Consider the following 24,585-nt stretch of genomic DNA (forward strand, 5'->3'; position numbering starts at 1 on the left):
ACAGATAAGGGAATACTGTTCTGTAAACCTCACTTGGTTTTCCTTCATCTGTGTTGTTATAGTTCAGTGACCCATGACTTTGAAAGTTTCAGACTAATAAATCATTTCTAAAACCAATGCTTTAATAGCTTTTTATTATCCTAATTAAACTAAACTAAATAAAACCGAAAATATACTGTAATATGATAGACATCTGCTATTTGAGAAATTATTTGTTATTGGAACAACTCCAGCGTGAGCAAGTGGACGGGTCTAATCCCTGTACACACACCATGCTTGTTTCATATCCCTCCCTCTCTCCCCCTCCGTCCCTCCCTCCCTCTCTCCCTCCCCCCCCTCCCTCTCCCTCCCTCCCTCCCTCCCTCCCCCTCTCTCCCCCCCCTCCCCCCCCCCCCTCTCTCTCTCTCTCTCTCTCTCTCTCTCTCTCTCTCTCTCTCTCTCTCTCTCCCCACATCCCCTCCCTCCCTCCATCCATCCCCTCCATCCATCCATCCATCCCCTCCATCCATCCCCTCCATCCATCCATCCATCCCCTCCATCCATCCATCCATCCCCTCCATCCATCCATCCCTCCCTTACTCCATCCATCCATCCATCCATCCCCTCCCTCCATCCATCCATCCCCTCCCTCCATCCATCCACCCATCCCCTCCATCCATCCATCCCCTCCCTCCATCCATCCATCCATCCATCCCCTCCCTCCCTCCATCCATCCATCCCCTCCCTCCCTCCATCCATCCCCTCCATCCATCCATCCATCCCCCTCCCTCCATCCATCCATCCCCTCCCTCCATCCATCCATCCATCCATCCATCCATCCCCTCCCTCCCTCCATCCATCCCCTCCCTCCCTCCCTCCCTCCCTCCCTCCCTCCCTCCCTCCATCCATCCATCCATCCCCTCCCATCCATCCATCCTTCCATCCATCCCCTCCCTCCATCCATCCATCCATTCCCTCCATCCATCCATCCATCCATCCATCCATCCATCCATCCATCCCCTCCCTCCATCCATCCATCTATCCATCCCCTCCCTCCATCCATCCATCCATCCCCTCCCTCCATCCATCCATCCATCCATCCCCTCCCTCCATCCATCCATCCATCCATCCCCTCCCTCCATCCATCCATTCATCCCCTCCCTCCATCCATCCCCTCCCTCCATCCATCCATCCATCCCCTCCCTCCCTCCATCCATCCCCCCCTCCATCCATCCATCCATCCCCTCCCTCCATCCATCCATTCATCCCCTCCCTCCATCCATCCCCTCCCTCCATCCATCCATCCATCCCCTCCCTCCCTCCATCCATCCCCCCCTCCATCCATCCATCCATCCCCTCCCTCCATCCATCCATCCCCTTTCTCCCTCCATCCATCCAGAATTGAAGAAACAAATCAAGTTAAAAAAAAAAGTTAACTGGGTCAGAGTTAGGGTTATCACAGAGTCGAGTTGGTCCCTTCACCACCACCGACACACCTTCCCCACCCCCCCACCCCTACAGCCCACACACACACACACACCCTCAAATCATCCATCCTTCCATCCCTCCCTCCATCCTTCCATCAATCCATTTCCATCCTCTCCTTCCCTGCCTCCTTCCCAAGCTCTGCCTGCCTCCCTCTGTGCCACTCTCCCTCCGTGCCTGCCTCCCTCCCTGCCTCTCCCTCACAAGCTCTGCCTGCCCGCCTCTCTTCCTGCCTACCCCCTCCCAATCTCTGCCTGCCTGCCTCCCTCCCTCCCTCCGTCCCTGCCTGCCTGCCTCCCTGCCTGCCTGCCTGCCTGCCTCCCTCCCTGCCTGCCTGCCTGCCTGCCCATCCACCCACCAGTCAGCCATTACTGACACAATGAGTTCATTTGGAGCCAACATGGTGCACGGATGTTCCTTGATTGTGCCGATATGTCCAATAAAGTCGTGGAATGAACGCTCCAGCCTCTTGACAAATCAAAATATAGTGTTAAAATTAAAGTTGCAGTAATTTTAGTGTACAATAGTTTTCATAAACTTTATTGTAGTACTCAACATACAACAGAACTACTCAACACAGTGTTAACGGCATAATACACTACAGTACTGTATGTATTTACTGTACAGCATTCACAACTCCATGAGACTTCAAGATGGACTTAACTCCAACAGTAAGGTAAATAACAAATGTAACAGTATTTGTTAGTAGAGTAATAATATATAGGTACAGTATATAATATGATAATGCATTTTTATTGTCTACAAGAAAAATAAAGACACTGATGCAAACGCCTCCTGAAGGTCACCTCTTGCAACGAATCCAACGCTCCAACGAACTGGGGTCGGTCCCATATAGTACGTTGAATCGAGGTTGTACTGTAATCAGCCGCCGCCAGCCGCCGCCAGCCACCGCCACTCGCAGTACTTTGTGACGTCACCACCTTACTCACCGCCAGTGCCATCAAAGGTGTATGCATGTGTCTGTTAGGCATACAGCATGCCCTCATATGCGAGTACCCTCCGTGTCAAGTACAGTTTGTTGGGAAAGCTTGTCGTCAGTGTCTCACATCGTAATGAGCAAAGCTAGCTGTCAGGCCACCTACGAGTTCTTGCATAAATGTGCACGAGTGAGTAAATGGGAGAGGTAGCCTACCAGTAAATTCAAGATCTTGTATTTTACTATTGTGTCAATAATTGTGTCAATAAAGTCTGTGTTGATCTGAGGGATCACCCACAGTTCTCACCTTCTCATACCTGACCCAGGTATTGGTGGAGACACCTAACGGTGTATGCGTGTTTATCTGTGTGGTACCATGACATTACACTCATCTGTGAATGTGAGTTTCACATATACCACACATTTAGTTATTGTGTGACTTTGCATGATTATTGCCTGTCCCATTGACAGTGCCATTGTTAGCTACTGCGCATCATCATTACTAGAGTATCCTGTTGGAACTCCTGTGACCCTTTGCACACCAGCAGTTAAGTTTGCGGTGCACACTGGCAGTTAGGTTTGCGGTGTTAATGATTGACTATCAATTGTGTAAAGTTAGGTGTTTCTCCATGAGTGGATCAGAATCGATTAGTCAGATGTCAAGAGTCTCGCTAATGCAACCATACCCTTTCTGACGTCAATCTAAAGTAAATCAAGCACCCATTGTACTAGTGGTTAAGTTTGTAAATAAACTACTGTTAAGCTTTATGCGGTGTTTTCGTTGAACCACTTCTGAATACTGCCAACTATTACTTAAGCATTCAGCCCCAGGTGTCTTCAACACCGAGTTGCCTATTATTCACTAATCTATAAATGTGATGAGGACTCTTGGAGTCTCTTAAAGTGTTTCAAGCATTGAGGAGATTCCAACGACCAACGTGGATCAGGACCAGGTGAGGTTAGTCTGAGAAGAGACCATCAAGGACTCTAATTCGACCTTGCTCCCAGGCCCTGTACGCCTGCCCTCTTATTTTCTCTGCTGGATTCCGACAGCTCCATGAGGCGTCTGCCATATACACATTGGTGACATACGCATTGCAGTCGGGAAAGTGAAATAGAAAACCCCCACATCTGGTACCCAATGTGATTGGCTTAGTTGGAACCTAGAGCTAGGTTGTAAAGTTTCGCACTTAAATTTTCCTTGAAAATTTCAAAAGTGACGAGCAGTATTCAAAGGATGTTTAACGCCCTGTTAAGTACATACACCACCAGTATGTGGTGGTGTGTGTGTGTAGCTTCGCTTGGCCTAGACTACTCGTAGACCTGACGACTACGACATTCTTACTGAACAAGAGTGTAAGGAATAAGTGGAGCAGCACAGGGCCGTGGAAAAGGTGATGCTACAGGCGGACATGCAGGGTAGTACTGAGGTGGCCTGCACAATTCTCATCACACTGGATGAGGCTATCGGTGGTGAGACCCCAGTGAGAGATAACACAGTGGGAAAGACACCAGTGAGAAACAGCTTGATGGTAGAGACCCTGGTGGGTGACATCACCAAGAATGATGTCACTAGTATCACGCACGCTGCGAGAGAAAAACGGAGTCACGCAGGAATCTAGCCCTTCAAATACTCCGATGGGGGTATCCTACGGTGAAGAATCTCTGCCCAAAAGGTCCTTGTGGACGACGCCAGCTCAAGGAATAGGTATTACAGGCTTGCACTTATTCACCTTAGAGGAATACCATGACTAGGTTAGGAGGTTGGGATTCGAAGAGAATAAAGTAGCAGAGCAAGCTATCAAACTCTGGACTGATCAGTAGAACAGAAAAATCAAACTCTGGACTGATCAGCAGAACAGAGAGAGTACTGAACGTGTGCATATAGTGTAATAACAGCAAAAAACCAGCGTTGAATGTAATGAAATGCCATTTTCTGGGTGAGAACCAGAGGCTCCCCACAGCTATACCGGGCTGATATGTATATATTAGACCGTGGCAACAGTCAATCGATGGAGTTCTAGGCCTACCGGGCACCAGCACCAGAACCTGGCCCCCCTCAGAGAGGCAAGAGGAGGAATGGCCTATAGACACTCCATGTAATTGGAAGCCATCTATGTTTGCCAGGTCTCTTTCCGGGTGCCTGACCAGGTCAGGCACCCGGAAAGGACTTGGGTCGAGGACAGGTTGAATTATAATGAGTATGGGTTGCCTAATGCCTAAGATATATCTCAAAAGGATCGAGTAGCTTAGGCTATTTCTACCCTCCATATGGGTGTACAGTAATATAAACTAGTACATTTAACCAACTGATCACATACTTGCAAGAGAAAGAGAAGTCGGGTTTCTGCATCTTGGCGTAGTTTAGAAAGTGAGATATTTCCTTCTGGAGGTTTTATATAAAAAGTCATGACTTCAGTTCTGCTTCCTAACCTGTAATGATTAACTATTTTAACACATGCGGTAAATCATTATTTTTCAGTACAGTAAATATGAAGGGAAGGATCAATAAGGAGCATTTAATAGTTCACCTGCAAGTAATTTTTTAATTACTTGCAGATGAACAATGAGGGGAAGAGATTGTAATTATTTGTAATTTTTTACAATGAGGGGAAGAGACCTATCGATGGAGTTCTATTATTATACAATATTATTATACAAATAATACTGAATGCTAATGTTAACATAAAACCAGCGTTGAATGTAATGAAACGCCATTTTCTGGGCGAGTCCTAGAGACTTCCCAGAGCTATTCAGGCTGATAAGGCTATCCCTAACTCCACCCACATCAGGTCGATGTGGGTGGAGTTCTAGGCCTACCGGGGACCACAAGCCAGAACCTGGCCCCCCTCAGAGGGGCATGAGGAGCAATGACCAATAGAACTGCACATGTAATTTTGGAGCATTCTATATCTGCCATCGATCGGGACAGGCAACCAGAAAGGTAAGCACCCCAAAACAAACCTCTATTCTGGTTTAAATGACGAAAATGGACAAACAAGAGGACAGAACCCCAATTGAAAACAAGCCAACGAGTATGACGTCACACGAGCCGCACTGCATGTCTGCACAGCTCGGCGATCTACACCCCAGTTCTGAGGCTGGATATCAAAATACGCAAAAACCGACGACCGGAGGGAGGGAGGGTTGCCAGGGAGCCTCCGGGACTCGCCCAGAAAATGGCGTTTCATTACATTTAATGCTGGTTTTCTTGGGGGAGCCCCTATGCCTCCCCAGAGCTATTTCACCAAAGACAAAAAAGGAAAGGGACCCACCCAGGAGGCGGTCGGTGCTCACAACTCAACCTGAAGTCAAGACAACAGGCTGCAACTGCCGACCCAAGACCCTGGTAGACCGCCAAAAATCCTGTGCCCGAATGTCAGCCCAGGACATGTTACCAAAGATGGCAGCAAGCGCAGCAAACATACGAACGTCATGGGCACGGGGATAGACCTCAGGCTGGCTAGACTGAATAGCCCTGCTGGTGACCAGAGACACCCGCACCCAAGAACCGGGAAGGAGGGAAGGGAAACTGGATCAACCCAAAGCTTGTCCCTGGACACAGAAGCCGTGGCGCACAAATATCGGCAGAGGGCCGCAACCGGACAACACAAAATGCAACCCCAGCCTGACCAACCAAGAGCAACCCAAGGATCCCTGCAGAAAGCAGCAGAGTCATTCCTCGCCAGTAAAGAAAGAGATGGCTGCAAACGAACAAGAAAGTGTTGAAAAAACAAACCTGAACCGAAGGGGCCACAACAAACCGAGGCGATGACAGAAACAAGAGCACACCGTCCAAGGCCAGGACGGCTCATGTGGAGCATGAGCAGGCCGGAGGCAAACAACGCCCAAAACAGCTCATGAAAAAGTGCAGAAGGAACAACAAGACAGAAAGCAATCTGTAGTGGCTCCGCCAGCGCCGCACGAGACAAGGCGACAGTATGTGTCAAGCCAACAGTCCCATACCTCCACGAGAGAAGGACAAGACCACATCAACAAAAAGCGCAGGACACCCACGAAGAGACAAAAGAAAATTAGGACCCCCAGCAAAACCCCCATACCTCCGCCGAGACAAAGCACGAAGGTGGACACCATCAACGAAGCCACCTGATCACAAAAAAAAAAAAAAAAACAGCGTTGAATGTAATGAAACTCCATTTTCTGGGTGAACCCCGGAGGCTTCCTGGAGCTTATCGGGCTAATGTATGTTATGTTAGACCGGGACATTAGCTAAGGAGTTCAGACCTACCAGGGACCAGCGCCAGAAACTAGCCCCTTCAGAGAGGTTTCAGGGAGCAATGGCCCTGGAAAACCCCATTGTGGTTGGGGGTTTTCCTTATCTGCCATCGACCGGGGTTAGGCACCCAGAAAGGTAGGCATAACAAAACAAACCCCCACATGGTAAGAAACTAAAACAAAAAACCGAACAGAGGGGTATAAACTCCCTACAATCCCAAGGAAACAATCAAACAAGCAATTATCACATTTTTACTGCCGCGCCACTTGTCCGTGCAGCCCTCCCCTCCCCAAGAGGGGGAAAGGGGGCTCCCGGACATCACCGTGCCGGCTGCCTTCAGTTCGAAAACTAGGCTTCAACCAAAGAGAAAAAAAATGCCGACCGGATGGAAGGGAGGGTAGCCAGGGAGCCTCCGGGGCTCACCCAGAAAATGGTGTTTCATTATATTCAACGCTGGTTTTCTGTGGAGAGCCCCTATGGCTCCCTGGAGCTACATACCCAAAGAGAAGGAAAATAGGGACTTATCCGGCAGGCGGCGGACACAAACTCTTCAACGCGAAGTTAAGACAACTGGCTGCAACCTGCGACCCAAAGCAACACAAGAACGCCGAGAAGCAGGTACGTTCACCAAATAATGGGCGGCCAGGACCCTGTTCGACTTCCAAAATCCACGCGCCCGAATATGAGCCCAAGACATGTTACCAAACACGGCAGCCAAAGCTGCAAACTTTCGAACGTCATGGGCGCGAGGATAGACCGCAGGCTGGCTACAATTAATAACCCTGTGGACAACCTGGGAGACCCAAGCCCTGGAACAGGGTACAAGGGAAACCGGATCAACCCAAAGCGCATCCCCAGCCACCCCAGCTGAAGCGCGCAGGTAACGGCGAAGAGCCACACCCGGACACAACACATGATGCACCCCCCGGCTGAACCAACCAAGCATCAATGACCCACGGACCCCTCAGGAAAGCAACCGTCTCGTTCTTCGCCAGAAAAGATGGAGAAGGCTGCAAACGGACAAACCTAACCCCAGGACCAAAAGAGCAGAGACCCCTGCGCCGGAGGAGAGCATGAAGCTCCCCTACCCGGCCCCCAGAGGCCAATGCCAACAAAAACAAAGCCTTGGAAAAACAATCTGGAACCGAATCTTTACTAACATCCCAAAAAATGTTTAAATATGCTTAGGAAAGGTGAGTGTCGATTTGGATCAATATGTAGGTTTTTCCATCCTGACATGTGCCAAACCTCACTGGAGGACAGAAAATGCTATGACCTCAGCTGCCCCCACTTTCATGTGTAAGGCACGAAACGCTTCATAAAGAGTGGCAAGCAGGATAATGAATTTGGAGGAAACTCTATAAATTTTTTATACCAGACCGAAAGAGAATTCAAAAGGAGGAGCATGGAGAGTGTATGGAACTGGATGAAAGATCCACTTGCATTCCAGAATTACAGATACAATTACACACCAAAAGGGAACTACAACTACGACAGGCAACTGCCCTACAACAATCGGTACTGGTCAGAACAAACTCAGTATGTCCACGCATAATGGGCTTGCCGAAAAAGTCTCCCAGTCAAACTATTACTAATAGAGTAACCTCATTCATCTTTGCCAACATACAAGGACTGAAAACAAGAACAAACAACAAAGTACAGTTCATAAATGGCCTCCTCACGGAGTCAAATGCAGTATTTGGAGCTTTCACAGAAACCCATGCAGGGGAATTCTTAGACAGTGAGATCTGGATTCCAGGATATAACCTATACAGATGTGATAGGAAAATTAAGTCACATGGAGGAGTGGGTCTGTATATTAGGAAAGACCTTGTATGCTCGGAGCTCCTTAACGTTACAAATGAGATGGTAGAGGTACAGGGATTAAAAATAGAGAAAATAAACTTAGTGATTATTCTAATATACAAACCGCCAGATGCAACGGCTGAGAAATTCACAGAACAGATAAACAAAATAGAGAATAGCCTTGATAATTTGGAGAACCCGATACCTGATATTATCTTCCTAGGTGACTTCAACTTGCCTAGTCTCAGGTGGAGAATAGCAAACAATAATATTATACCAGGAAATCTATCAGGACCTAACCAACCACAGATTAGAGAACTACTTAGATTCTGTGACAAATTTTCACTCAATCAGCAGATATCGGAGCCAACGAGAAATGAAAATATTCTAGATCTGGTCTTTACGAACAATGAAGACATTATCAGAGACATTACGATATCAGATACCACATACTCAGATCACAAGCTCATTGAAGTGTAAACAACCATCAATGCTCAGAATAGACCTAAACCGTTGATAAAGCGAGAGGGGCTATTCAGTAAATTCAATTTTAATAATAAAAGGATAGACTGGGAGATAATAAACAGGGAACTTACAAACATTCCATGGGAAACTGTTCTAAGTAATACAAGTCTTACAGAAGGAATAGAAAAACTGACTTCGGAAGCGTATCAAGTCTGTCTAAAAAATGTTCCTTTGAGGAAATCCAGAAAGAGATCCAACATAGAAAGAGAACGCAGACGACACTATAAACCCAGGAAATAATAACGGAACTGCTTATGCAGACACGAATTTCCCGTCAAAAGAAGGAATAATTTAACCCTTAACCCTCAAACCGCTCTTATCATATATAAATGATATCAGTGACAAAACCGAAACCACACACATCATTTATATATGATTTCGTGTCTAGCGCTATAATTTAAACGCCCCGCCTGGGATAGGGGCAGCTATAGTACAGCCACGACCAATAGTTACCAGATGCCACCTAGGAAAAAAATCCAGGCCAACATTCTTGGGTGTTACAGCGTCAGTATTGAACAAGCCACCAAGGCTGGCGCACGCAGCACGAGCTCACAGCACCGCTGTTCAGCTTGTGACCACAGCATCGCCTACAAATACCATAATATAAATGATACTGCTATTATTTAGCAGTGATAGTATTACTGAAGTCCCCTGACTGTGATAAAACTGACCAGGATACTGATTGTGGTGATATTTAGCGCTGTGCTCCATGGAGGGAGGAGTAAGGCTGTGGAGGGAGGGTTGTGGCGTCTTCTTCTGACTGTGTGTGGCCATCATTATTGACTGCAGTTATCATACCAGCTTAGTGGTTCGCTATGGTGAACACAAATGTAGATACTTATATATAATGTGTGTATAGAGTGTGATAACAGCGAGAGGAGTAGGTTGGGAGCCGCCATTTTGGTGAGGGAGGAGCGTCGTCTGCACGACTTGGCATGGTGTTTACTGATGGCCACTATGGTCTTTGGGCACCATACCAGCTTATTTGTTCAGGTATGGTGAATAAAACAGGTACAGTAGATACTTATATATAATGTGTGTATATAGCGTAATAACACCACAAACAATATTGATGGAGGACAAATATTAGTGCGTCTGGCCTTGAGGGCAGCCACCGATCAGCTGATTGTGTGAGTAGATACGTCTTTGTGCCTTTACTCACCATACAAGCTTAGATGTACAGTTATGGTGAACAAAACATGTAAATACGTATATATAACGTCTGTGTATAGTGAATAGAGAAAGAGTATTGTGGGAGGTGAGTGAGGTGGTGTTGAGGGAGGGAGCGGCAGTGAGTGGTTCGCTGGTGTTTGGCGGTCACTCATTGTTGCTTTTTGACTCACAAGACCAACTTAGTAGTTCGTTATGGTGTACAAAACATGCAAATACTTATATATAACCTGTGTACAGAGCACCACTTGGTTTCCGAACTTTAGTTATCCGAAACTTCCAGTTTCCCGATTGGGGTTGGGGAGTCATGCTACCCGAACAAAGTTCGGGTAGGAAGGGTCCACCAAGCGTCACGCCGGCTTGTGGTGGTGGGTGGGAGATGGTCCAGGGTGCCCACTGTGACTTCACAGATTCACGGCCTATTATTCCTATTACAGTATTTTGAATTGCCATAAGGCTGGAATGTTCATTCTGTGCTTTTGTTTTACATATCTGCACAATCAAGAAACATCTGTGCACCATGTTGGCTCCAAATGGACGCATTGCGTCATTGATGGCTGACTGGTGGGTGGATGGACGATGGAGCTTAGGTGGGAGGCAGTATGAGAGGGGGGGGGGAGAATCAGTGAGAGAGGGGGATAATTAGTCAGAAAGGGAGGGAGAGAGAGATGCTAGGAGGGAGGGGGAGGTAGGGAGAGATGTTAGGAGGTAGGGAGAGATGCTAAGAGGGGGAGGGAGGGAGAGATGTTAGGAGGTAGGGAGAGATGCTAAGAGGGAGGGGGAGGTAGGGAGAGATGTTAGGAGGTAGGGAGAGATGCTAAGAGGGAGGGGGAGGTAGGGAGAGATGTTAGGAGGTAGGGAGAGATGCTAAGAAAGAGGGGGAGGAAGGGAGAAATGTTAGGAGGTAGGGAGAGATGCTAAGAGGGAGGGGGAGGTAGGGAGAGATGTTAGGAGGTAGGGAGAGATGCTAAGAAAGAGGGGGAGGAAGGGAGAGATGTTAGGAGGTAGGGAGAGATGCTAAGAAAGAGGGGGAGGAAGGGAGAGATGTTAGGAGGTAGGGAGAGATGCTAAGAGGGAGGGGGAGGTAGGGAGAGATGTTAGGAGGTAGGGAGAGATGCTAAGAGGGAGGGGGAGGTAGGGAGAGATGTTAGGAGGTAGGGAGAGATGCTAAGAGGGAGGGGGAGGTAGGGAGAGATGTTAGGAGGTAGGGAGAGATGCTAAGAAAGAGGGGGAGGAAGGGAGAGATGTTAGGAGGTAGGGAGAGATGCTAAGAGGGAGGGGGAGGTAGGGAGAGATGTTAGGAGGTAGGGAGAGATGCTAAGAGGGAGGGGGAGGTAGGGAGAGATGTTAGGAGGTAGGGAGAGATGCTAAGAGGGAGGGGGAGGTAGGGAGAGATGCTAGGAGGTAGGCAGGAAGGGACGGAAGTAGTGAGAATTAGGGAGGGAAAGGCAAGCTGGCAGGCACAGGCTGGCAGGCACAGGCAGACAGGCACAGGCAGACAGGCAGGCAGGCTGGCTGGGAAGGAGGCAGGCAGGCAGGCTCGGGTAAGGAAGCGGTCAGCCAAGCGTCGTGCCGGCCCGTGGTGGGTGGGTGGGGGGGTGGGTGATGGTTTAGTTTGCTCACTGACCGTGTCGAGCGCCGCCGGCTACCCTGTGACGTCACAGACTCACAGCCTATTGTTCCCATTGTTTGAATTTGTCACAAGACTGGAGTGTTCATTCCGTGACTTTGTTTTACATATCAACACAATCAAGGAACATCCGTGCACCATGTCGGCTCCAAATGCACGCATTGTGTCAGTGAAAGCATCTACAAGCGGGTTACGTAAAAGAAAGAGGTCAGTGATGACATTTGAAAAGAAAGTTGAAATAATTAAGAAGGTGGAAAGCGGTGTCCCGAGAAGTGTCGTGTGCGCTGAGTATGGCATTAGTAAAAGTACTGTTTTTGATCTTCTTAAGGCTAAACCTATCATTTTTTACTATTTCTCTAGAAGTGAAAGTGATAAAGCAATACGAAATAGAAAGGTAGTAAGTAAAGCAAAAGTGGAGAGTGTTGATAACGCAGTGTGGGAGTGGTACAAACAGAGACGTGAAGTGACGAAGAAGCCAGTGGCAGGCTGGCTCCTCGTGGAAAAGGCGCGTGAATTTCACCAAGCAATGAAAATTACTCAAAAGTGTGTATACAGTGATGGTTGGCTCAGAAGTTTTAAAACCAGTCATGGCATTAGGTTTATTAAAGTGCATGGTGAAAGACAATCTGCTGATATTGTTGGTGCTGATGAGTATGTGAGTAAATTTGCGGAGATGGTGCAGGAACAAAATTTATCTCCAGAGCAAATTTATAATGCTGATGAGACAGGTTTGTACTGGCGTATGCTTCCCACAGAAACGATGGCTCATAGTGGTGAGGACGATCCTTCAGGTGGTTATAAACAGAACAAACAGAGAATTTCTTTGTTGTGCTGTGCAAATGCAGCTGGCACGCACAAATTAAAGTTACTTGTGATTGGAATTAGTAAAAACCCCAGGGCTTTAAATTCAGCCAGGTGCCTCCCTGTGATTTATAAGTACCAGCCAAGTGCGTGGATGTCTCGAGTAATATTTGTCGAGTGGTTTAATAAGAACTTTGTACCCGAGGTGAAGGAGCACCTGAAAAGTGTTGGTCTCCCGCAAAACAGCAAAGTTGTGCTGCTGCTAGATAACAGTTCAACGCATCCACGAGGTGATGAGCTTATAAATGGCAATATTATTGGAACGTTCTTGCCACCCAATACAACCTCAGTGATCCAACCCATGGATCAAGGAATAATTAAGAACCTTAAACACCACTACAAGAGGATGTTTGCCAGACGTCTTAACAATCAGCTTGGAACACTTAAGGACTTTTATAAAGTCTTCACAATAAAGTCAGCTATCTGGACTATTGCTAGTGCGTGGGATGAGGTAAAGCAGACAACACTAAGAAATGGTTGGAAAAAACTTTGGCCCACGTCAAGTCTGTTTCCTGAGGAAGATGACGAGGCAGATTTTGAAGGATTTGCGGTGAAGAAAGTTAGCGAGAAGAAATAATTAAGAGAGGAACTCCTAGCCTATGTCAAGGGGATTAAGTCCCCTGAGATTAGAGCAGAACTGGTGACTGAAACAATCGAAGATGACATAGATAGATGGATAGATTTTGATGAAGAAGCCCCAAACAATCGAAACATGACTAATGATGAAATTATAGAATTAGTATGTACAGCAAAAAAGCCAGACGAGTGCAATGAAGAAGATGGAGAGGAAGAGGAAGAGGATGAAGAAACGTTAAAGGAAAAATGTGATATGGAAAGAGTTCAGCAAAATTTTGAATACATTCTGGCATTTATGGACACGAGTTACAGCGAGTTTGAAACTAAGGACATGATGACTCAGTACAATTTGTATATGAAGTTTTTAAAAACAAGAGCCAAGGGAATGAAACAAATGTCAATTACAGAGTCTTTTGCAATGGCTTCCAAGAAAGCTCGCATTGCATCACCAGCACTTGACTCATCACATGTTGACCCAGTCAACCCAACAACTTCAGTCAATCCAACACCATCAACATCCACCACCACCTCTTCCATGTAAATAACTATGCTTCATCAACATCGATCATCAACATAAGCGGATCAGGACTTCAATTATTGGTGAGTACAAACAAAATACGGTCACGCATTTACGCTATGAACCTGTCGATTTTTTCCCCTAGATTTTTTTCAAATTATTTTTTTTATTTTTTCCTCCATTTCTCGTATACGAACTTACATGTTAACCGACGGGTCTCGTCCCCAAGGGGTTCGGAAACCAAGTGGTGCTCTGTATATAGTGTAACAACAGCAAAACTATTTGTTTATTGTTTTATGAACATAATAATTGAATCACTAATATGCACACCATAATTTTGAGTACAGCGATGGTTCACACATTTTATAATATAAATATACCACAATTCACTGTATGGAATAATATTACTGCAAAAAAACTAAGAAAAAATCAATCAGAGACATTGAAATAATTAGGTAATAATATATTTGTGGCAAATGCCGTCTGACAACTCGGGCGGAGTAGACCTCGCCTGGCGAAGGCTCTGCCAACGCCCCTTTTTTGCCACACTTCCCTACCCTATTGCGGCTAAAATATGCCACCTACGATTTTTTTGTTATTTTTTCAGTGATCAGGGATCAGGGAACAAAAATAAACACTTCTATAAGACGAAAGAATTTTTTGGATTTTTATTTGTTGCGCCTGTGGGTGTGAATTCCATTTGGGCCCCTAGCGGTTTGAGGGTTAAGTCGTACTCTTGGAATATCAAATGGGTATTTGTTTTTGGTGTGGTGCCCATAAGTTCTGTTACAATCTTCTAGGAAGAGTTGAAGGTCAGGATTGACATCACAATTCAGACTTTTAAATATATAGAGTACACAAGAGAGGATGTGCAGTGACTTAATATCAGATAGGAACAGATAAGCTCCAGAGAGCCGTAGGGGCTCCCCACAGAAATGGTGAGACACTCAAGTCAAAAGTACCAGACTGGAAGACTCGAGGAGAAGACCTAACCAGCCACGTTATGGACCGGACCGATCATTTGAAGGAGGCGGAGCCATGGGAAAACCCCCCGGGTACGGACACCGAGCAAGCGGCGCCCAAAACCACAGCTGGCAAGGAACCAGAAGGAATGTCCGCCATGAAACCAGGAACAGATGAGGAGACCTACCCAGGACATGTACCGTACTAAACAAAAATGTACTGTCCGGCAAAGGAACACAAGGAAAAGGCCGTAGCCAGGGTCGTAAACCTAACTCCCCGTCCCAAGGAAAAGGAACTGGAGGGGCAGGTGTGGTTGATTGGAACCTACAGCCACCAGCAGACATTGCAACAGAAGCTGGTAACGACATACAAGAAGATGAAAGAGCACAGTTCTATAACTGAACAGTGGGGCTGTTCAATCGCAGGCAACTGAACATGTACACAGTCCAACCAAGCACCAACACCAGTAGAGCCAATAAGCACATACTAAAACACACAACAATGTGTAGTACAGAGGTAGGAAATACGAAAACATGCAAGGAAAAAAACAAATATAGTCCAAGCACTGGTAGCTAGGAACAAGAGAGTATAATCAATATGACGAACGAATAAGACCAAGGAAGCAAGTGGTAACGGAATGTACACGATCAGGAAAATATACAGACACACTCCAATGTATATATAAGAGCGCAGCCAGGCACTGAACGACAGTCAAGGAAGGAGTGTCCAGAAAGCACTGACTGAGGCAATGAAAGAGTGTCCAAATAGCATGGATATCAAGGAATGAGTGTTCAGATAGCATTGATAGAAGCACATTGGAAGGCCATGTTAAGATGCACGCAAAGTGGCCAATCAACACGCAACAAACAACACCCAACACTCATCCAAAAACCGAGAACTAGTGCCTGGCTGACAGTGTTACCAGACCGTATATTCTCACCTGTACAGCGTAGACTATCGTATTATGACACAGCTGAGCCGTGTAATATTACGGGAGCAACACTACTGGATTATGTTCAGAGTTGCGTGAATGGTAGGAGAAGATGAGGTGGAGTGTAATGTATAGGCAGCACCACTCCGAGCCACACCACACCCGTAAGCAGAGAAAAGAACTAGGTGTTTTCCCCATATATATAAAATCCAGGACTTCCCCAGTATCTAGAGGGCTATGACTGGAGAGAAGATAAGCAAGAGCGGCGTATAACCCACGATAAAGGATACGGAACACCAACATGTTTACACCGCCCATTAGCAAAACAAGCATCCTCGGCGCATGCACCTGAGGACCAAGCTACACCACTCGTCTTTCGGCGAGGATGCCTACATGGTGTATTAAGCGATTATTAGTAATGTTGAGACAGAGGACGGAGAGAAGATGTAATGATAAAATAAGAAGATAGAGCATCGAAAAATGATAAGTAGTATGGAAGAGGACCAATCAGTCCTAGAAAGGACTGAAGGTAAGCCACGCCAGCAGATGACAGACGTTCCAATAATATTGATAGTACCGAAGATCTTCCCGAACCTTCGCAATCCTTCAGAAGCAAGCACAAAAGAACGGAGGCAAACATGGGCCCAGTGGCTGTTGGAAATTTCCAACACTAACACACTACCAATGTATTATAATACAGCATTATTATACTGTATACTAATTACAGTAGTTATTAATTTCACTAACCGTAATGTTAACATAAATTAATATTTCTTTATCTGAGCCTATTGCTAATATTCTCACGACATCGAGAGGCAGGATTGTGTCAGATAATGTCCATCTAAACATATTTATTACCAATATGATAGAGAATTGAATGTGGTTCTCTTAAAATTATCAGTATTCCGTACAATAATTAACTACGGATAATATAGCTCCCAATAATCCAAAACCGAGAGTTATTAACTGAAATTATTATCAAGTAGCAGTTTTATCTGTTACGTGCGAATGCTATGGAGGAAATAAAATTTCTCTACATTTCTCGATTAACACCATTTAACGAGAATGTGATATTATTTAATTCCCTATAATTGCAACTCGGTTCTCATTAATGCATTCTCTACATCAGTAATTACACGGAAAAGAATTATCCGTGATTAGTAACTTCTGTTGTGAATGCGGGAGACGAGTTAAGGGAGGGCGGAGAGACGCCGCCATTATTCGCCATGCTGCTTCGCTAGAGACGCCAACAATCACATCGTGCATCCCGGGAGAGTCGATTTCCATCAATACTACGTTAGGCCCTTGCATTTAATCGGCCTAGGAGCGTGCAATTGCTCCAGTAGCAATCTAGAATTGCTTCGGTGGACAACCAGCAGGTTAAGTGCCTTAGTATTGTTTATATTGAGTACAGTATCCACTCAATTTAACGGCCTCTTTTATATCGATCTGCCGGTATTAACGACCGGTTTGGGAGACCGGTATCTGGAGCCTGCTATACCGGTCTGCGGTTGATATTACCGACGGTCTGTCGGTATTGGGTTTGTTGTGGCATCAGCGTCCCCTCACATGGCGACCAGGCCACCGACCTGGATCGTCCAGAGTCATATATTACATCTTAATTTTCTTTTAAAATGATTCACTTTAATGAAGAAAATTGTAAATTATTATTAATAAAATATTTTGAAACAGTTTTTATTAAGCAAAAGTCTTTGTTTTCTTATTAAATACCTTTTATAGTATAGGCACTAGGTATTTTTTTTCCCACGGACCTAGAATGTACTCCGCCGGGCCATGTGTTCCCATTGTTTACAGTACTGTGAACTCGCGCGGCTAGCTTCAATTGTGAAGGATATTACTGTACTGTAATTGTGATCTTTTTAATTTACAAAAATGCCAAAAGTTACCCAAAGGAAGCGCCTGACGGTTGCACAGAAGCTGGAGTTAATTAGGAAACTTGATAAAGGATATTCTCATGCACGAGCAGCAGCAGAGTTTAACATCGGGAAAAGTACAGTAAGTGACATCAAGAAACAGAAGGATACGCTATTAAAATATGCCTGAAAATAAGTGTACATACAGTATGTACCCTGTATACAATATAAACAATATAAAACAAGCGCTGCAGAGGATGACGTAATCTTCACAACTTCGTAATCTTCAGCTTCATTAAAAGTAAGTCAATTTACCAATTTTATTATAGTATTACAAGATATTAATTGTTTTTTTTCAACAAAAGCTACATATTAGTCTCTGCAAATGTATATTCTATCGTCAGCAGAGAATAAGTGAGCTCAAAATATTTCGTCTTGGCTAGCTCTCAGTGACAAGGCTTGATCACCATTGTTATGGCATGGCCGCCACAGCCTGTGTTGTAACATTAAAAATACATTACCTGCACTGTTCAAGGTAAATCAAAACACATCTCTAAAATATTATTGAGAAAATATTAACTTGCTGATTGATACATGAAATATTTTGCAATACAAAGGAATGAATCAATTTTTTCCCACCCATCTGGGCTTGATCAGACCGTGTTCACACATCATCCATGCAGCAGCCAACAGCTGGCTTAATCGTCGGTGTGGCACTAAATTGGAATGCAATTACACAATGAACTTTATTTAATTTTAGTTATACAGTATAAAATATATCCTACCTGAATGTTACTTGAAAAATTACACGACCCGACTTAACTTCGGAAATAACGGAGCTCCAGAAATAACGACTAGGGCTCAGCCCCATATAGGCCGTTAAATTGAGTGGATACTGTACTCTTTATATCCTTGTACTGTGCACTGTCCATCGTTATGCTACGCGACCTCCCCAAACAATAAGTACGTCCATAAGGAATTAAATTTATTCCTTTTATGGCATAGTGAGGATATTAGATAGGTGTAACCAATTAGTATATTCAGTTCAAATTTCAGCTTGTGGTGTAAGCAGTCGTGGTCATCATGTTCCCACGCCATGCTTGAACTCACATGTTGCAGCAAGTAGCAGACAACGCCATTGCACCTCTACCTCTCCGTTCATTATTACAGCTAAGCAGCTGAAACCTTTTCTATTATTTCTTTAATTGAGAAAATTCTAGATCAGTCGAAGAGGTTTAGTTTATTTGATTTGAGATATCTAACGTAAAATGTTAGCCTCATAAAAGTCAAATGAGAATAATTGCTTGGTTAATCAACATATAATCTTTTTACCATTAATAAATTTATCTAATGTTTCTCAATAGTATTTAGTAGAATTACTAATTTTTATTTGAGGAAGAACCAGCCTCGATGAAGAGTACTGGGAGTAGATTACTTCTGGTATTAACCCCCAATTTTGTGAAGGACGGAAAGTTTATTCTCGAACATTAATATTATACACCCCACAGAAGTTTAAAGAATAATCTTTAATAGTTTCCTATCCATAGGCACTGGTATTTCAGTCCTTATCATTTAACTTTATCTGTTTCCCTTTCAGTCAAAATAGGGTGGTCCTTCGATTAATCTAAATTAATATATTAATTAAATATCAATCAATTAATAGAGTAAGCTTTCTTCCCAACACAAAAATATGGTCCTTATCGAACCGGATGTATTACAATTAATACCATAATCATAACCAATTATCGTGTGTAGTAATCTAGGCTAACCACATTTTATTAATTGTGGCTACCGGCAGTGTACCACATAGGCTAGCCTAATACACACCAATTTATTTGCTTCTTATACCTCATGTATAAAGTAGCACTAGTGGGACACAGTCAATTGCCCACAACACTCAGACCTATACCTCACACTGAGGTAAGAATCTTCAGGTCACCAGGAGCAACAGCTCATAATTTCTATAATAACTCCATATTAACACCTGCGTTAGAGTGGCCTCACCATCTAACTATTATTTATTTAGGTGGTAATGACATCCATCCTACTCGACACCCAGCTGAGGTAATTAATCACCTTAAAACAATAATTTCCTCATTTAAGCTTGTTAGCAGTTCAGTAGTGTTCACATTGGTGGAACCTCGCCAACTAAGCAATAATAATCGTTGGGGAGTGAGTCCAGAATATTACCAAAGGGCTGCCAAATATATAAACTTTCGGCCGAGGAAGAGAGTACGATTGGATGCCACTTACATTCAATTTACAGCCAGACCATACAGGCAAAACCTGGCAAGAGATGGTGTACACCTGTCAGGTGAGTCTAGGTCACATGTAGTTGACAAGTTGGTCAACACAATCAACCACCATAAAAGGCTGTGGCTAGCAAGCCAAAATTAATTGTACATATTTGTATTTTCACCTGTGTGTGCAAGTGCACCTTTATATAAACTATAAAATCTAAAAACCCCAAAAACACAGCACAACTATATATTCACTATTGCACCACAAATTAATCTATGCCAACCTTTATTAGGTAGGAATTTAGGCTGTGATTGTGCTGAGTTTTGCACAAATGCAGACTAAATAAATTAGTAGTTTCTTAGGTAGAAATTCTTACAACTAGTCTTGGACTAATCAGTAGTGCATACACTATTCATTCTTGTGCTGACCCTACCAAGGGTGGGATTCAAACTTTATAGTAACTCTGATTAGAGTATATCCATATCAATTATTTGTGTGTATGAATTTTAAGTGCTGCTGAATGATCGCTATTACATCTAATGGTGATAAAGAAGAGCTAGCCGGAAGAAAGTTAATGGTGACATTCAAGCACTGCTCAAAATCCTTAGCTACTTATTGTTAGGTAGGCACATTTAACCTCGAGTGAGGTAGAGTGTAATTTAGCCAAATTAATTTAGGCTATATTCATATTACTTGTCAACTAATGAGCAAGTACCCCAGCTTCATTAGTAATACTTATTCAAGTCCTATGAAACTTGGACTTAAACAACCATGGCTACTCCTGAACAATTAAGGAGAACCTATATTGGCCTTAAAGGTCATTTAACCAGACTAATTAATAAGTCTGATACTTTGTCTAAAGCAACTCCCATTGATTACTATCAACTAGAAACATCAGTGAGAGTTGCTGATCTCAAATTTGATCAAGTCAGATCAAATAGTCTTATCTCAACCTACTGAATGCAACTGAAACTGATCCTGATGAAATAGATCAAACTCTAGCAGAAATTTCTCAATATGAAGAAGAGACTCAAGATAAACTTGATGTACTATCCAATATAGTAAATCAATATAAATACAATGCAAATACTACTATGTCTCAATCCAGTAATCAATTACCTGAGGTTCGTCTCCCTACTTTAGACTTACCTACATTTGCAGGGCTGGATGAAAAAAATTGGGACACATTTTGGACTTCATTTGAAGCTCATATACATAAAAAATCTTCTCTTGACAGTTTCTAAATTCTCTTACCTGATTAGTCTTCTCAAAGAGGAGGCTAAAAAGGTCATAAATAACCTAGCTCTTACTGAGAGTAATTATGAGGAAGCTATAAAACTACTAAAGTTGAACTATTGCAACAAGGAGTTGAGTATAGCTAACCTGTATTACCAGTTACTGGATCTGAATGCACCAAGTAACCGACCGGACTCACTTCAAAGCTTCAGGCTAGAAGTAGAGTCTCTAGTGAAGGCCTTAGGTACTAAAGTTAATGTACCAGCCTCAGAATGGTCAATTAAGTTACTTTTACAGAGGAAATTACATCGAAATATCTTAGCAGAAATCTGCTCACACTATACAACCGAGTTTCTCACTCTCGAGCAAATATTCGAGGGACTGAGAATAATGGTTAACAGGTTGAAGACTAATGATAAGATTAAACCTGAGTCTAAACAACCTAACCTTGACAACTCAGTCAAACCCAAATCGACTTTGAATAAGTCCAATAAATCCAAACCTAGGACTACTCCATCCACTGGAAAAAGGAGTGGTAGTGTAGGTATTTATTCTGTATCTCCCTCTGACGCTACAATTAATGTGTCTACTAAAAGGACAAACTCAGCCAGAGAGAGAAGGTGTCTGTTCTGTGATCAAGAACATGTCACCTGCCAATGCAATGTTTATCCTAACTTTAATACCAGGATTAAACGGCTACAGAATTACACAGATGCACCAAGTGCATGGGTTCTCATGATCCCAGTAAATGCGTAGTGCAGCTACGGTTATGCAGTAGATGCAACAAAGGTGTACATCATTATGCCTTGTGTAGAAAAACTTCTATACAATCTGTGACACCTAGGGAGGATTCTATGAATTCTAAACCTGGTGTGGTTCTTCAGCTATATCTTGCTCTGGTTAGGCTCCATTTAGATTATGCAGTTCAGTTTTGGTCGCCGTACTATAGAATGGATATAAATTCACTTGAACGTGTCCAGCGTAGGATGACTAATTCCCCAAATTAGAAATCTTTCATATGAAGAAAGATTAACAAAGCTTAAATTGCATTCACTGGAAAGGCGAAGAGTTAGGGGTGACATGATAGAGGTTTACAAGCGGATGAATGGACATAACAAAGGAGATATTAATAGGGTATTAAAAGTATCAACACAAGACAGAACACAAAACAATGGGTATAAATTGGATAAGTTTAGATTTAGGAAAGACTTGGGTAAATACTGGTTCGGTAACAGGGTTGTTGATTTGTGGAACCAATTACCGCGTAACGTGGTGGAGGTGGAGTCCCTCGATTGTTTCAAGCGCGGGTTGGACAAGTATATGAGTGGGATTGGGGGTTATAGATAGGAGCTGCCTCGTATGGGCCAATAGGCCTTCTGCAGTTACCTTTGTTCTTATGTTCTTATGTTCTTACCACAGTACAATATTGCAAGGTACACCAAGAAATAAATGTACTTGCTACTGAGTCAGGCAATAATACTACTCTGCCTACGGCTCAACTTAAACTAATTGATAGGAAGTCTAGAGTTAACACTAGAGGTCTCTTTGATCAAGGATCACAGAAAACCTTCATCACATAACAATTAGTCGAGCAGTTGAAATTAAAACCTGCCAAAAGTGTGAGACTGAATATTTCTGGGTTCTTGACTAATAGTGGACCTCGTGAATACCAAGTAGTCAAGGTTTTAGTGAGACTTGGATCTTCCACTAGTCCAATACAAGCAGTAGTAGTAAATAAACTTCCTTCAGACCTGCAGGTCACAGGACTAGCTCACACTGCGAGATATCTCAAACGAAACCGCATGAGGCTAGCAGATCACAAAATAACTTGTGACTGCCTCACAGATGTTGGTATCCTAATAGGCGCTGACTATTATTATAAATTTATAACAGGATGCACCAGACAACATGGAATGAATTTGTTGTCATCTGCTGGAGGCAAATGGCTTACTGGACCGGTGCTTTTCCAACAAAAAACAGCGTCAACCAACAAACAAACTAGCAATTCAATTGTGGCGTGACTAGGCTTGGAACAGTCACCCCTACATTTCAGAGAAATATCTGAAGATAATGAGTCTGATCCACCTGTACATCGTCTGTGGGATTTAGACACTTTAGGTATTGTCCCTGATAAACAAAGCCCTGATGATACGTGGACTTACCAGCAATATCTGGACACAGTTGTCTATAAAGACAAACAATACTGGGTGAGATTGCCATGGAAGTTGAATCATCCACAACTTCCAGTTAATTATTTCATGGCAGCCTCTCAATTAATATGGCTGAAGAAACAGCCAGATAAATTGAACATGTATCATCAATTAATTCAACAACTCAATAGTAAATTTATCAAAGTTGTTGATAATGATGATCGAAAAACAGGTCACTATTTACCCCATCACGCTGTGGTGAAAGATTCATTGACAACGCCAATACGTATTGTCTTCAACTGTAGTGCCAAAGTGAAGACAAACAGCGTGTCCTTGAATGAATGTCTCCAAACGGGACCTAGCCTGACACAAAGGCTACATGATGTATTATTACGATTCCGCACTGGTATTTTCGCTTATACTGCTGATATCAGTAAGGCTTTCCTTAGAGTAGGCTTGCAAGAGGAGAATCGTAATTACACCAAATTTCTCTGGATTAAGGACCCACTGGATCCTGACAGTGATGTCATAACCTACCGGTTTACCTCTGTGCTATTCGGTGCGACTTCTTCACCGTTTCTACTTCAACCCACATTAGATACACATTTGAAGAAGTCAAATAGCCCTTATAAAACGGAGATCAGTGACAACTTGTATGTCGATAATTTCCAGGGAACTACTAATGACAAATCCAAATTGGTAGAAATCTACCATGAGGATAACCGTGAGTTGTTAGGAGCCAATATGCCACTACAATCATGGGCCTCAAACAATAAATCATTAAACCAGATAATCGAGAAAGAATTTCCGGGTTATCAGGTGCCTAATCAATTAAAAGTTCTGGGCGTGGAATGGAACATAGGTACTGACGAGATGAATGTCAAGTCAGTACAAACCAATAATTCAACCCTTACCATGAGAAAATTACTCTGGTATGTCAGTCAACCCTTTGACCCTTTAGGCTTACATAGTCCTATATTAATAAGGGGCAAACTCCTCATGCAGGAATGCTGGCAGAAACATATGGGATGGGATGATTCGTTGCCAATTGAGTTGCAAGATAAATGGCAAATACTCGCAACGGATTTCAATCAATTAGGTGTTTTTAAATTTCCTTGTAATACTTCAGGACAAAACTTACCCACAAATTTGCACGTTTTTTTGCGATGCCTCTGGCAAAGCGTATGGCGCTGCAGCCTACTTAGTCAATAGTGCACAATCAATTTTACTCACATCTAAAGCAAGAGTTGCTCCAATCAAGAAGAGATCTTTACCTCAAATGGAGTTAACTGCATTGCTGGTGGGAGTACGATTGGCTCATTGCCTGACCAAGACACTTAATAATATCCACTTTGGTGAAATCGTAGTGTGGTCAGACAATGAGGCAGTCTTACAATGGGTAAGAAATAACAACAATAAAACTCTCTACGTTAGTAATCGCGTTACGGAGATTCATGAATTATCTGC

General features: G+C 43.6%; 2 protein-coding genes across 3 annotated transcripts in view; both read right to left on the minus strand.

The window, feature by feature from the left end:
• The window catches only part of LOC123761416 (uncharacterized), a 224,068-nt gene that overhangs the window by 172,733 nt on the left and 26,750 nt on the right, over positions 1–24,585 (minus strand). For both annotated transcript variants that reach the window (XM_069313279.1, XM_045747443.2), the window contains exon 2: positions 4,723–4,834. In XM_069313279.1, coding sequence (XP_069169380.1) covers positions 4,723–4,812 — 90 coding nt within the window. In that variant the 5' untranslated portion in view covers positions 4,813–4,834. The remainder of the gene's footprint in view (positions 1–4,722; positions 4,835–24,585) is intronic.
• Positions 1–24,585, minus strand: part of LOC138356891 (uncharacterized) — a 418,031-nt gene that overhangs the window by 47,822 nt on the left and 345,624 nt on the right. The gene's annotated exons all lie outside the window — the stretch shown is intronic.

Source organism: Procambarus clarkii, chromosome 7, assembly GCF_040958095.1.
Source record: "Procambarus clarkii isolate CNS0578487 chromosome 7, FALCON_Pclarkii_2.0, whole genome shotgun sequence".
In the NCBI taxonomy this organism is placed as follows: domain Eukaryota; kingdom Metazoa; phylum Arthropoda; class Malacostraca; order Decapoda; family Cambaridae; genus Procambarus; species Procambarus clarkii.